Source organism: Citrus clementina, unplaced genomic scaffold (assembly GCF_000493195.1).
Source record: "Citrus clementina cultivar Clemenules unplaced genomic scaffold, Citrus_clementina_v1.0 scaffold_3, whole genome shotgun sequence".
Taxonomy (NCBI): Eukaryota; Viridiplantae; Streptophyta; class Magnoliopsida; order Sapindales; family Rutaceae; genus Citrus; species Citrus x clementina.
In genome coordinates this window covers 27,816,701-27,831,160 of record NW_006262339.1, presented here as the reverse complement: position 1 = coordinate 27,831,160, position 14,460 = coordinate 27,816,701, and the positions used below count along the sequence as shown (strand labels likewise).

General features: G+C 31.3%; 1 protein-coding gene across 1 annotated transcript; it reads left to right on the top strand.

Moving 5' to 3' along the window:
* The first annotated feature begins 2,868 nt into the window (after positions 1-2,868).
* LOC18048104 (MDIS1-interacting receptor like kinase 2) lies at positions 2,869-5,771 on the top strand. The gene is made up of 2 exons (XM_006442081.2): positions 2,869-5,259; positions 5,388-5,771. Exons 1-2 carry the CDS (start codon positions 2,988-2,990, stop codon positions 5,678-5,680), a joined length of 2,565 nt encoding a protein of 854 aa, XP_006442144.2. The 5' UTR covers positions 2,869-2,987; the 3' UTR covers positions 5,681-5,771.
* Positions 5,772-14,460: the final 8,689 nt, after the last annotated feature.

Below are 14,460 nucleotides of genomic sequence, written 5' to 3'. Positions count from 1 at the left end.
TGGGTTCTGCAATGGCTTCATCTCTCACCGCGGTGGTCTCATAATCCCTTCTCCGCTCATCCCTCAGCTCATACAGTATAGCTGTGAGAGTCTCCATTTCCATCTCCATCTGTTCCATTTGTTCTTGCATCATTCTCTCTCTAGCCTCACTTGCGATTTCTCATAGAGTGATCGTTTCACCAGTTTCATTGTTGCCCCCTAGGGCATCCTTCCTTATCGCATCCATAACCGATTGTCCGCTACTCCTATGATGATTATTAACTTGGTGGTAGCTTTTTATCCAACTCCCCACATACGGCGCCAAAATATTGATGCTGAAATTTGGTCGCCTTTGGATCGACCAAATTGTTCTACCAACGCTTGTGTTGACAATGGAGAAGGGGTTTCACTCCACCGGCTTCAGCAACTGCCCGAGCTCCTGGGACCGAAATCACCCTTCTTCTTCCTTCCAAGCCTGGGTTCACAGAAATAAATCAGAGACGCCGGTGGTTTTTTCGGCGTAAACCCTTCAATACTTAAGTCAGTACAAGGTGTTTACGGGAAAACAGTATGGTTTAAGCTGTATAGATTAGTTGTAATCTTCTCTATAGGAAATGTATCAAAGATTCGTATATGAGAATTTCTAATAATAATTTGGCAGAGTTTCCCCTTTTTCTCTCAATTTTTTCTCCATTTTTCATCGATTTCTTGGCCTTTTATAGGCAATCATCCCACGTTTTTTTAGTATTCTCCATGCCCCTCATTTTCGAGTGATGATGGACCTTCATGGGTCTCCACCCACTAAATCGTGGGTAACCGTGGGGCGTCATGTTCTCCCCAGCGGTTTGGGGCATGGCGAAACTGTCGTGAGTTTGTGAGATCGTGTCCTCTTTCTTTGAATGATGAGTACCTGGTCAGTATATACCTCTGGTCAGTACTCTTTTCTAGTCGGCATATGCTCCATACAAGATGTATTACCAAGAATCTGCTCGTGCCATTCAACCGGGGAGATTCGCCCCAGGGTGAAAGATGAGGAGATAGCTAAGCTGGCTTTTTCATTACTCAACACATGTATAGAAACTAGCTATTCTTTTTATTTTATTTTTTTCACTTAATTGCTTTACTATGTTTGAAGTAATTGTTCTTCAATTTACTAAAAGATTAGGTGCACTGGATTTTGAATTTAGTCCAAGAAGCACTGGAGCCGTGAAAGCCAAATTAAGAAAGGGGAAAAAGATATATAATTAGCTAGTATGGGATGCCATAAATTTTTTTTAATTTTTTGTGTGTGTGTTTTTACATATTTTTCCAATCACACTTCTACTATTACTCATCTAGATCCCCTTTTGCTTACTTTGTTTGCGGGGAAACTCACTGTTTTTATCTTTTATAAATTTGTCCCTTTTTTGGTAGTTATACAGATTTACTTTTTAAAAACTATGGTCGATAGTGTTATTAGATAAGAACATGAGTACTTAAATTTTAACCATGCACTGCTATAAATATATGTGTGATAAAAGATTAGGTAAGCACAAAAAAGGTTCGTATAATTCATAGCTTTGCATACTTTGTTTAGTTTTGGTTGCTATTTAAAGTCTAAAGTTTGCTCAATTATTTTAATTAATTTTTCATATGTTTGATTTTACATCAATGTTGAACTATACATTGGATAAGCACATGAAATGTTTTACTTCACACACTAGGGATCAGAAGAATGAAAGCTAAAAAATTAACTATGATAATTTAACTTCACATATGTGTCTCATTAAGTTTAAAAAATGATCTGCCATATACAATAAAAGGATGAAGAAGAAAATTCATGAAAAATTACAGAGAAAAAGGCTATTTCTGGAGTGGCGCTGATTCAAAGTCAACTAATAAAACATGTATAGAAACTACACTCACCGTTCTATGCATCCACCAATTGGTAATCAGAATAGGTTGGAAATAGAATGGACAGGAATCATTTACCAATTGGTAATTAGAATGGACTAGAACTAGAATGCGCAGGAGCCGAGATATGTTAGAATGGTAATGGGAAGTGGAAACCAAAATAAGTTATTTACTTAAACTATAGGAATTGGAATCAAAATCAGAATGGGCTTTATTCACATTGATGTATTTACTCTGTCTAAAAATAGGAATGAATTATTTGAAGTCACTAAAATAGTAAAATGTCCTTAGTTAATTATTTTCATATTTATTATTATTTATTATAATATGATGATTATTAATTAAAAAATATTTTTTATTCATAATAATAACAAAAAAATGATGATGATGATGAAAATAATAATAACAACAACAATAATAATGATTAGCAACAATTAAAACAATAATAGCAATAACATTAAGATATAATAATAATTTTTTTGAGGAAAAAGGCGAAATTATAAAATTTAGGTGTGGTAAAATGATGAGTTCAAGCAATGAAACTTAATTTTCATTCTTTAGTCCAAAAAATATATGAGCCTCATATATTTTATTCACATTCTCTCTTTTATTTTAATAAATAAACACTATCAATTATTTTTTACTTTCGATTTTAATTCTCCAGTCCCACAAATAAACACGTCATCGTGGGCTTCCAAGAAATATTTGATATGCTTACATTAATTTTCAAGAAAGAGAATGCCATTCATCTTCTTTGTGGACAGATTGTACCCCTACTTAAATAACTGATAAGCCACAGTCAGAGAAGACAGCAATTGTGGAAATTTTTGGCAATATGACAAATACAAAGGGAAATTATAGATATGTAATTAATGGGTGGGGTTCCCTTGATTTAAAATTTGACTTACCTTTAAAGGTCTGAACGCGTTGACGAGTTTACATTGACTTGTAGACTCAACGAGTGAATGTAGCTTGTTCTCTGTGCCGATTCTTAATTAATTTATGTGCTTTTGGGAGCCTAGCTAGACAAAGAATCAAATTATCTTTTCAATTTCAGTCACTTCAGTTTATCTTTGCTTTCTTTCTGTAATTGATCTTGTGTTTTTGCAACATCAATGGGGTCAGGGTCACCAATCTTGAATGTAGTAGTTTCCCTCATCCTAATTTTTGTGTTTTCATTTACTGTTTCTCCTGATTGCCGTGAAGAAGCGGATGCTCTTCTCAAATGGAAAATCAAGCTTGACCAAAACCAGAATCGTTCTCTCCTGCCTTCTTGGGCTCTTCATTATCCTGCCAATGCCACCAAAATATGTGCTTGGCCTGGAATTCATTGCAACCGAGCTGGAAGAGTCAACAGCATTAACCTGACAAGTACAGGCTTAAAAGGTACGCTCCAGGAATTCTCATTCTCATCATTTCCTCATCTCGCATATCTTGATCTTAGCATTAACGGCTTCTTTGGTACCCTTCCACCTCAAGTTAGGAACCTTTCAAAACTCAAGTACCTTGACCTATCAGAAAATGAGTTCTCCGGAAAAATACCACCAGAAATTGGCCTCCTAACCCATCTTTTCAGTCTGGATTTGAGTTTAAATCAATTTAGTGATACTTTTCCGCCTGTTTGTAATTTGAGCAACCTAAAATATATATCCCTCCATAACAACAAGCTATCCGGTTCCATTCCTGAAGAAATTGGAAACCTCATGAAGTTGAGTTATTTGATGTTGGATACAAACCAGTTCACAGGGCAATTACCTCGCAATATTTGCCGAAGTGGATTGCTTGAGATACTCACTGTAAATGATAACCATTTTCTGGGCTCAATTCCTAACTTGAGAAATTGTAGAAGCCTAGTCAGAGCACATCTCGGACGGAACAATCTTACTGGAAATATATCTGAAGATTTTGGCATTTATCCAAATTTGAAATTTTTAGATCTCAGTCACAACAATTTTTACGGTGAAATCTCATCTAATTGGGGAAAATGTCACCGATTAGGCACTTTGAATGTTTCCGGAAATAATATTACTGGGAGGATACCGCCAGAGATTGGAAATTCATCTCAACTACATGTACTTGATCTTTCTTCAAATCATATTGCTGGGGAGATCCCAATGGAACTTGGAAGGTTGATTTCTCTAAACAAGCTCATTTTGAGGGGGAATCAACTTTCCGGGCATTTACCTAGAGCACTCGGTTTACTCACCGAACTTGAGTACTTTGACTTATCCTCAAACAGATTGAACAACTCAATCCTAGAGGCTCTAGGTTTCATGTTCAAGTTGTTCTACCTAAATTTCAGCCACAACCAGTTTAGTCAAGAAATTCCAGAGGATCTGGCACTGTTGGTCCATCTTTCAGAACTAGATTTGAGTCATAATCTTTTCAAAGGTAGCATACCATCCAGAATATGCGCTTGGCAAAGCCTGGAGAAACTCAATCTCTCCCATAATAACATCTCAGGTCAGATTCCAGCTTGCATTATGGGAATGTCAGGCTTGTTAAGCATTGACATATCATATAATGAATTAAGGGGTCCAATTCCAAATAGCACAGTATTCCGAAACGCCCCTAGGGAATCATTTCTAGGCAATAATTTCTCAACTTTTAATGGCACTAGTGATTTGATGTCCCATGAAGAAGCCTCCAAAAAGACGCGGTTTCTAATTTTGTTCCCTCTTCTGGGAGCACTTGCTCTGTTAATTTTCTATGTTGTGATGGTCTTTATGTTTCGAAGATGGAAGAGGGATTCACAAAGTCAAGGAAGCTGCAGCAGTAAAAACGATACTCCAGGAATATTTCATTCAGTATTGGATTTTGATGGTAAAATTATGTACGAAGAAATCATTAGAAGGACAAAGGATTTCGATGCTAAGTACTGCATTGGAAAAGGTGAACACGGAAGTGTTTACAGAGCTAAGTTGCCATCTGGAGATAAGATAGCAGTTAAGAAATTTAACTCTCCATTTCCTAATGATCAGATGTCCGATCAAAAAGAATTCTTGAATGAAATCAAGGCGCTGACAAAGATACGACATCGAAATATAGTGAAATTCTATGGTTTTTGCTCCCATGTGCGACACTCGTTTGTGGTTTATGAATACATTAACAGGGGTAGCTTGGCAACAGTCCTGAGCAACAATTTTGCATCAGAAGATTTTGACTGGAGAAAGAGAATGAATGTTATAACAGGTGTAGCCGATGCATTATCTTACATGCACCATGATTGCTTTCCACCAATTGTCCATCGAGACATATCGAGCAATAATGTGTTGCTAGATTTGGAATATGAAGCTCGTGTTTCAGATTTCGGAACCGCTAAGCTTCTCAAGCCAAACTCATCCAATTGGACAGAACTTGTAGGCACATTTGGGTATGTTGCACCAGGTATGTATTATTCATTCCTTGTCATTGTTATCCGTAGGGAGAATGATATTCTCATCCCTCTTAAAGTTTGTTTTTACCACTTAGGTCCCTGCTTATAGCACATGGTAATTTTGGTTTGCACCTTGCAGAACTTGCTTACACAATGAAGATAACAGAAAAATGTGATGTGTATAGCTTTGGAGTGTTAGCATTGGAAGTAATCAAGGGAAAGCATCCAGGAGATTTTCTTTCATTATTTTCGTCTTCATCTTCAAGCATTAACATTGAATTTAACGCAATGTTGGACCATCGGCTTCCACATCCATCGCTTGATGTTCAAGAGAAACTGATATCAATCATGGAGGTTGCCCTCTTATGCTTAGATGGGTGTCCAAATTCCAGACCAACTATGCAAACAGTTTGTCAATTATTAAGTAAGTGAATACAAGTTGCCTAGAGGAATGAGAAAAACTATATATCTTATTACTTTTTTGTTTTCACATTGTTATTTATGGTGTCAATAAAAAGAGAAAATAAACTCTCACGATCATTGGAGAGATACGAATCGTCCATCTTAAAGTTAATGGAATGATTGAATTGAAGGAGGTGTCGACCAACTCAACTAAGGGTTGTTAGGATAGTTAAGATTTTATTTTGTTTCATTGATTTTATCTTATTTTTATCAAAATTTGATAAAGCATATTGTATTTACACTTTTTTCTCCAAATTTAATTTTTCTTACTTTTATTCATATTTGTAATTAATTAATTTACTTTAGTTACCAAATAATTTGGAATTTAGTAAATAAAACGTGGACAAAGAAATTAAAAAAAAAATTAAAGAAAGAACAGTTTATTGGACTTGTGGCAGAATGAGTCTGGCAAAATCAGGCCCATTTCAATGTCATCACAAGAACAAAAGCATTAACAAGGGCCTTTTCAGTGCACAAGGCCCACTTCAGTGCCATTCGGTGAACAAAGTGACTAAAATTAGTATAATTAAAAATCCAAAGCTGCTTCCTTACTTTGGCTGCTCACAATTGGTTCTAATTTGATCATTGTAGGTTTCTCTATGATCACCAAATAATTGTTGCAATAATTAACTATAACTAATTATAATGCTTAAGCCCTCAAAAAAAAAAAAAAAAAAAGCTCCACCAACACGTTCTGCTGTTAGTGCTATCATATAGAGAGAATCCGGCCATGATATGGACTATATATGAATCTTTAATTTGAATTTGGAGAGGCCCCTCCTTCACACATTTTAATGTGCACTTATTTCTTTACAAATTGAGTACACACAATCATAATTCATCACTTTTCTTTTTCCCCCATATTTAAAGGTAGCACCAAGCAAAGACTACTTTTTATGGATATAATTATGCGTGTGATGATGTTTGTACGAAGGTTTTCAAGTGCTTATTGCGCAAACCAAATCTAAAAAAGAGAAGTTTTATGCTCTTGAACTTTGAGTTTTTCAAACCAACCATGCCAAGATTTGTTGGATGTGTCTGGAGCTCAATTATAACATTAACATCATTTTTAACTATTAAGTGGCATGAGTTTTATACTAAAACTCTAATCTCTAATTACGTTATTATCTATAATTGGCTAATTTTATGCGTGCAGAAGAATCTTGCAACGATGAACGATTAAACATAGCTCTCACATTGAGAGTAAGCTATTATAAATTAAAATATGATTTGTAATAGAAAGGATTTTGTAAAACTTACGTTAAAGTCAAAATTTATGTTTCCCGTGCATAAAATTTGTAATGCAATAGCAGACACTTTTTTTTTTTTTTTTTGAGCGGAATATTAGATAATTTCTATAGAAAAAAAAATTAAAATATTCTTTTGTGGGTATTTAGGGTTTAGGGTTTATGGGCATTTCTGAATCATGAAATTTGCATTAGCATAATCATGTAATAATAAATTAGTCTGCGGAGTCACGATCCAATCGATGCCATTTGAAGACGATGCTTTTTTGGTCTATGATCCATATAAAAAGTCGCTTCATTATATTGGGTGATCGATAATTCTCACTTATAATTAATTAATCAAATAAATTATATAACATGGTTTACTATATAACTTAATTTGAGTATGGGCTGTGTATAATCTTCGTCTCAAATGTGTTGGTGAAATGTACAGTTGTATGTATATAATTGAGCACAAGTACATTGAAGAATAATAATGAATGAGTCCACGTCAATTTGTATAATTGAATTCAAAATAAATAAATAAATAATCATAATTTAATATTAGGACTCATCCTTTTCAAATCGGACAACAAACAAGAGCAGTGGCAGGAGACAACTTCCTGACTTTCAACAATGTTTTCAATTAGATATTTTGTTTTCTAATGAATGCTATATAAAAAGTTAAAAACACAAATTGAGAAATTTGGGTTTCATTTTCTTGCCATGTGCTTAGTAAAATTTTATATGCTGATAAGGTATAGCCTTTATTTTTGCATGGGAACAAGGCTCTATTTTCCGGGGACTTAGCTTTCTATGCACTCAAAATACCATTAATTGATCGTGAGCCATCAGACAATGATCAAAAGATTGTTAATGTGCTTTACATAAACTTTACAAGATATGATATCTTGTCCATTTGGATTAAATGATCTTTGATTTCTTGACAAAATGATAATTTTAGGATCTATAACTTATTCACAAAGCCCTTTATTTTTAAATTTATTAGGCACGTTTCCTATTCGCACGGAGAAATGTCTTTGTTCTGCTAGGAAATCAAAACTTATTTGATAAAAATAAACCAATCTTAGTCCACAAGAGCTCTAAATAATTACCTCTTATTAAGATCGAGTTTAGCTCTAATGACTAGTTGATTGAATTGTTTTTTTAAGTAGTTTTATTTAATTGACCAATTAAATTCAAATCTTTAAATAAATGAAAGCTAAAACATTAATTTTAGATCCTATTCACCTCATATCTTTTAAATAAATATAAACATTTAAAAAATATAAGATTGTAAATTTCTATCTTACTGAAATAAATATATACCACTTATCCCCTCGTTTATAACAGCTAATAACTTCTATTATAACATAATTTTATAGTATTGCCCTTCTTTTTAAATATACTTTAATTTATATTTATTATACATTACATAAATATAAATTAAAATTAAAAATTAGAATTAAAAATAAGATATAAATGTTTCAATGTGAATAAAAAATTAATGATAAAATATTTTTCTTATATTTTTTATTTTTTGTATAATTTTTCTTATAATACATATATATTTTATTTTTTCAAGATAAATTATCGAACAGATGACTCATTTATCTATCTTTTCATTCAAATTTTTAGTGCCAATAAAATTTTTAGATATTACGAAAACAGTAAAAAAAAAAAAGTAGTATACATTAATTTTAATATTGGAGAAATTTGCAATCTCCCATTAAAATAGATGAACATTATCACTCCGAAAGCATGCAAACGATGCATATTTACAGCTTCCTCGTAAGATCAAGATCAAATTGAAAGAGAACAAGAAAAAAAAAATTAGACAAATAATCAATGAAATTACCCAAGAAATTAAAAATTCTAAAAGATAAATGAGTAAGCATTTCCCAAGAAAATAATTAGTTAATTACTCAAAACTAGAGGAGACAACGTGTTAGGCAGTAACGGGGCCAGAGTAGGGAGACACGCCATCAAGTATGATAAATGCAATTGCAAACAAACATTCTTGTTACCACTCAAATCATTTTTTATAATAAATAATTTTTTTACTTTTAAATGAAAACAATGTGTTGGACTCTTGATCAGTGGTAACGTTGCGCATCGTTGAAAGTTAGGTCAATTATTGAATTCTTTATGCATGCCAGCCCCCTCTTTTTTTTTCAAACATTCTACGTGTTTTTTCCATTTCGGGAGATCCTCGTTATCTCACTTTTCTTACTCTCTCTTCACTTTATCGCATTAACAAATCATAAATATTTTCTTTTTATTCGATTATGTTAAAAATGCTCTAAGGTTAAGGACTCTTTCACAATTATGCAATTAAAGTTATAATAAATTTATTATTATTTATTATTTTATATGTGTGGTTGTAATTCATACTTTTTCTTAGAGCAGCTCTTAAGCAACCATAGCTATTTTTAAATTATAAATTTTCTATTACATATCGAATATAACTCCTAAATCCAAAATGGAAAAAAAAAACGACAAACGTAAAAAATTTACTAAAAATTTTATAATTGTAACACACAATGATTGTAAGATAATTTGATGGTAGTTATAAATAACAGACAGTAACTATAAATAACAATTTATCTCTAATAACATACTCTAAGAGGCCGTAATGTTTAGCTCATTCCCTTACAAAACTATTTTTAGAGTGTACAGTAATTTATATTCTAGTTAGATACCAGCTCAAAATTTATATTTATTTACAGAGCTGAATGAATGGAAATTATATTTATCCTTTAAAAAAAGTCTAACAATGATATGAGCATCCACATTTTGTAAAATATAGACTTTTTTGTGCACGGAATAAAAAGTAATTCAACATTAACTTACATGAATTTATGAATTAAGTTTTATAACACATGAAGGATATGAAAGCATTATTTTATAGGATAAATGTTCGTTTAGTCATTTAATTCTAAGTTAAATGTTCGTTTAGTCTTTATATTTAAAAAAAATACCTCAAGATGCCTTCACTGTAAAATAAGTTACACTTCTATCCTTACTTTATTTTTTCCTATTACAATAATAACCTTATAATAATATTCTTGGGGATATTAATAAAAAAATTATCAAATTAATCTTAAAAGTAACATAAAAAGTTACACAAAATATTATATTATTATTTTAATTTTATGATTAATTTGGTAAATTAATTTTGTATAAAATAATTTTTAGTAAGATTGTTGAAACATTTCTTTAAGTTAGCTAATATTAATTTATTTATAAATAATTATTAGTAAAATTATTGCACAAGTACCAAAATTCTATTTTTTCATATTGATATTTATAATTTATTTTCTAATAATTAATTATTTGTTATTTTTATAAATTAATTAATTAATGTCAAGAATATTGTTAGAAGTATATTATTCTAAAAAAATAAAAGTAAAAATATAACATATTTAACTATAAAGATATTTTAAAATATAAAAATTAAACGAACACTTAATTTAAAATATAAAGACTAAATAAATATTCATCCTTATTACTGTACATGTATGATTTGAGGGGAAATATACATTTAATTTTAAAAAAAATGAATTAAGTAGATTGTTAGTGCATTATGTTTAGGGATTTGTTTGGTCCACGTGTGGGTGGAAAAGTGGCAGGCATATAAAATCATAAATTTTGGAAATGTGTACCGTGTATGTACTAAAGGATGATTTCTCTCTCTCTCTCTCTCTCTCTCTAATCTTTATATAAACATATGGTATGATTGAAGACATAATTAATGCAGCATATAATTGTGTCTTCTTAACAGCAAACTTTTTAACCTATTATTAGAGTAATATTAGCCAAATCTATAGTGACTTAAGACCAAAGAAAGATGGTTTATAATTATAGCACTTCTTTATCCCATTTCATCACTAATTAAAGCTTAGCATTATTGTTTGATTATTCTTTTCCTCAATCTCATTGATAGATTAATCAGTCGATGGTTTTTCTGAATCAGGCCAAAATTTGACTCTCAACATGATTTAAAACGAAATATAAAATAAATTTGAATTCTGTTCTTTTCGAAAATTAATTAAGCAAAAAAGTTTCAAATTCAACAAGAAGGAGCGCAAAAATTCAAGTTAATTTAAGTATTATAAACCCAGAAGATGTTGACTCGGAAACCTGCAGACAAATCTGAGGCCCACCACTACTAGACTACAAGTTTCATTGCCGAAAGAAAAAGTACATAAAACAAAAGAAAATTGCTTAAGAAAAAAGTGCTTTTGAACAAAATTATAAATAAAGAGAAAATTTGAATCACTGCTTCGTACAAATTTTTTCAATGGGAAAGTTGAATCCTAATGTAATCTGACCTCACAAGTTGGCACTGTTTATTACTTTTTCACAAGATCCCGAATTTTTAAGTGGAAAAAGATCACCTTTCACACTCTTTTTAGTACAATTAAAGGTTAAAGCTTTAGAGAAAGGCAGAATAAAATCTGTTGAAATAGTATTTTTATTTATTTATTTATTTATTTTACTCAATCTTTTACTTTCGTGTGTTGAATTATCAAAGTATTTTTCACATTAAAAAGAATTAAATGATGAACGTAGTAGTGCGGTATTCCATATTAATTTTTAAAATGAAAAGTAAATAATTAAAAAAATATTCATGACTTTAAAAAGAAAGTTGAGTTGGCAAACATTTTTTAGTCAAAGCTTTTATAACAAATAATACATAAAAATGTAGGATACATCATATATTAATATTTTCGTAGTTTTCTTTTTTCTTTTTAAAGAAAGAATGTATCATCTAGTTAAATAATCCTATTTATTTGAAAGACTAACATTATTTATAAATTAAGATAGGAAGTTTATATTCTAATTGAAATGACATATACCACACAAAGTAATTTACAAAATTAACCCAAAACTTTTATCAATTTTTAGAATTAGCCCTCCAAATTTATTTCTATCAACATTAGCCAAACAACATATAAAGTGGCGAAAATACATTTTTCATTCACCAAGCTTCCTCTCTCTCTAACAAACGATTCTCTCCCAAGTTCACTCATCGCTAGCAACTTTTCGGAGTCCATTCTCGGCAACCAATATCACCAAAATTTCAGCCAAAATCTGAAATCAACAGTTAGTTCAAAAATCCTAAATTTTATTGCATGTTCTATTGTCTTTTCTTCTTTTTATGTTGTTATTATTATTATTTTTTTTTGTGTTGGTGATGGTGAGGGAAAATTGAATAGTTTGTGATGTTGGTGGCTTGGACAAAGTTGTTGATGTGGGTGATGACCGAATTCGTGGGGGTGTGGGGTGCCGGCCATGGCTAGGCATAGCACCTGATCAGTTGCAACAAGCAGCCTGTCACACAAAATTAGTGCGACAACGTGTTTATTGCACCAAGAGATGGTTGCACCAACACTATCTCTTGGTGCGACAGGCAGCCTGTCGCACAAAATTAGTGCAACAGGTGCAATGTGGGTGCAACTATCTCTTGGTGCAACATGTACTTGTGCAACAGGTTGATTGTCGCACCAAGAGACGGTTGCACTAACACTGTCTTTTGATGCAACAGGTAAATTGTCGTACAAATTTGGTGCGACATACAATGCCATCGAAACTCTTGTCGCACCATATCAGCTCAACAAACGTCTCTTAACACTTTGGTGATGTAAAAATAAAGTATAAATAATCTAAAAAATATTTTATCAAACACCTAATGTGCAATATTTTTACAAAACTAATTTTTTTTTTCAATTAACTTATCTAGGTTTTGGACTCTAATTTACTTTGTCATAATCGTGTTAGATTGGTGTTGGATTTGGCTGCATTTGATCGGACTTCACTTTTATTGTTGTTGTCGCCGATCGTCGTTGCCATTTGCCGTTGCCGGTGATGATTCAAGAGGGAAAAGCTATGTTCGGTTTGATAAAGGGGAGAGAAGTTGGGATTGAATTAACAACCCTCGTATAAACTATTACGTAGTAGTGAAAGGATAGGTAACTATTTAACACACCTCTTTTAAGTCTTTAGGCATCTCGTAGGACCCCTTCGGTTGAGACTATTTTTTGACATTCTCTGTGACTTTAAGGTGCATTTCGAGGATGTTTTCCTATGCTTCTGGGAAAATCAAGCATCATTTTATGCTAAAATATATGCTATAAATACAGCTTGATGTTGCATTTTCCATGAGGTGTCGCGCAATTTAGTCGAGAAGTGATTCGACTTCTACTCTTGTTTGTTCACGGAGTTCCATTTTAAGATGTGATGGCAGCTTCGTATCCAATAGTTGAATTGTAAAAAGAAGTTTATTAGTGGTATGAATTTTCATTGTAGTCATATATTTTTGAGATGCTGATTTTGTTACAGATTATTTGACAAATACGAGAGTTGTCAGCTCCTTGTATATATTTGGTGGGATACTTCGCCTGTCGAATTTGTAAAATTTTGCATGAAATTTTTTAAATTACTAAAGTATCGATTATTTACTTAGTCGATCTGTAATTCAATATTATTCTTTCTCTTTTTTTTTCTCTTTAATATAATTTGCATTATTCATTATTAAAATATTAATTCACATTATATGCACCTAAGTTGGAATTATTGTATTTGAAAAGCACTTGTATTCAAACATACATGATTATACAGTCAGCTTAGGTAGTGTTTACTTGCTGGAGTAGGAGTGTGGAGTGTGAATTCCTCCCACTTTAGTGTTTACTAACTTTAAAAAAAGGGGGAGTGGGAGTGGGAATCCGTGAGTCCCACTCAATTTTGGAGTGGGGAGTGGAATTCCCACTCCCATGGGGGGAGGTGGGAGTGGGAATCCACTCCCCCCTCTTCCCATTTTATCCTTATAATTAAAATTAAAATAAATAAATAAATAAATAATATTTAATAAAATAAATATTATCATATTTATTAAAAATAATAATATTATCATATTTATTTTATTAAATTTAATAAAATAAATATTAAATTTAAATTAATAATATTAAACATTAATTTTAATAAATATTAATTATTTATTTAATTAATAATAATAAATATTTTATTCTAAAAATATTAATTTTGTACTATATTATCAATAATAATATTTCATTTGTGTTGCTATTATTAATAATTTTTATTCACATAATTTAAATTAAAATTAATAAAAAATTATGATTTACATAATTAAGAATATTAGTAATTATTATTAATTTATAAAATAAAATATTTATTTTATTTTCCAAATATATTTTTTAATTACAAATTATAATTCTGTACATAAGGATAAAATTATAATTTAAAATAATTTACTCCCAACCCAAGATAAAGTAAACAAATAATTAGAATTTTGATTGATAATTCATACTTTCATTTAGTGTAAGTAAACACCTTACTCCCACTCCCACTCCACACTCCTAATCCAAGGATTCTCACTCCTTAGGATTCCCACTCCAATCCAAAAAGTAAACGCAGCATTAATAAAAACATGCTCCAAAGTCGAAACACTCACTCGAGCCCCTTACGGCATATGAGTTCTGAAGTTGAATTACGGTATATTGT

What these genes read in the sequence shown, in the direction of transcription:
- LOC18048104 (XM_006442081.2), top strand. Translation starts at nt 2,988, where the DNA reads ATGGGGTCAGGGTCACCAATCTTGAATGTAGTAGTTTCCCTCATCCTA. An exon ending in ATTTGGGTATGTTGCACCAG is followed by an intron (nt 5,260 to 5,387) that starts GTATGTATTATT and finishes TGCACCTTGCAG; the next exon opens with AACTTGCTTACACAATGAAG.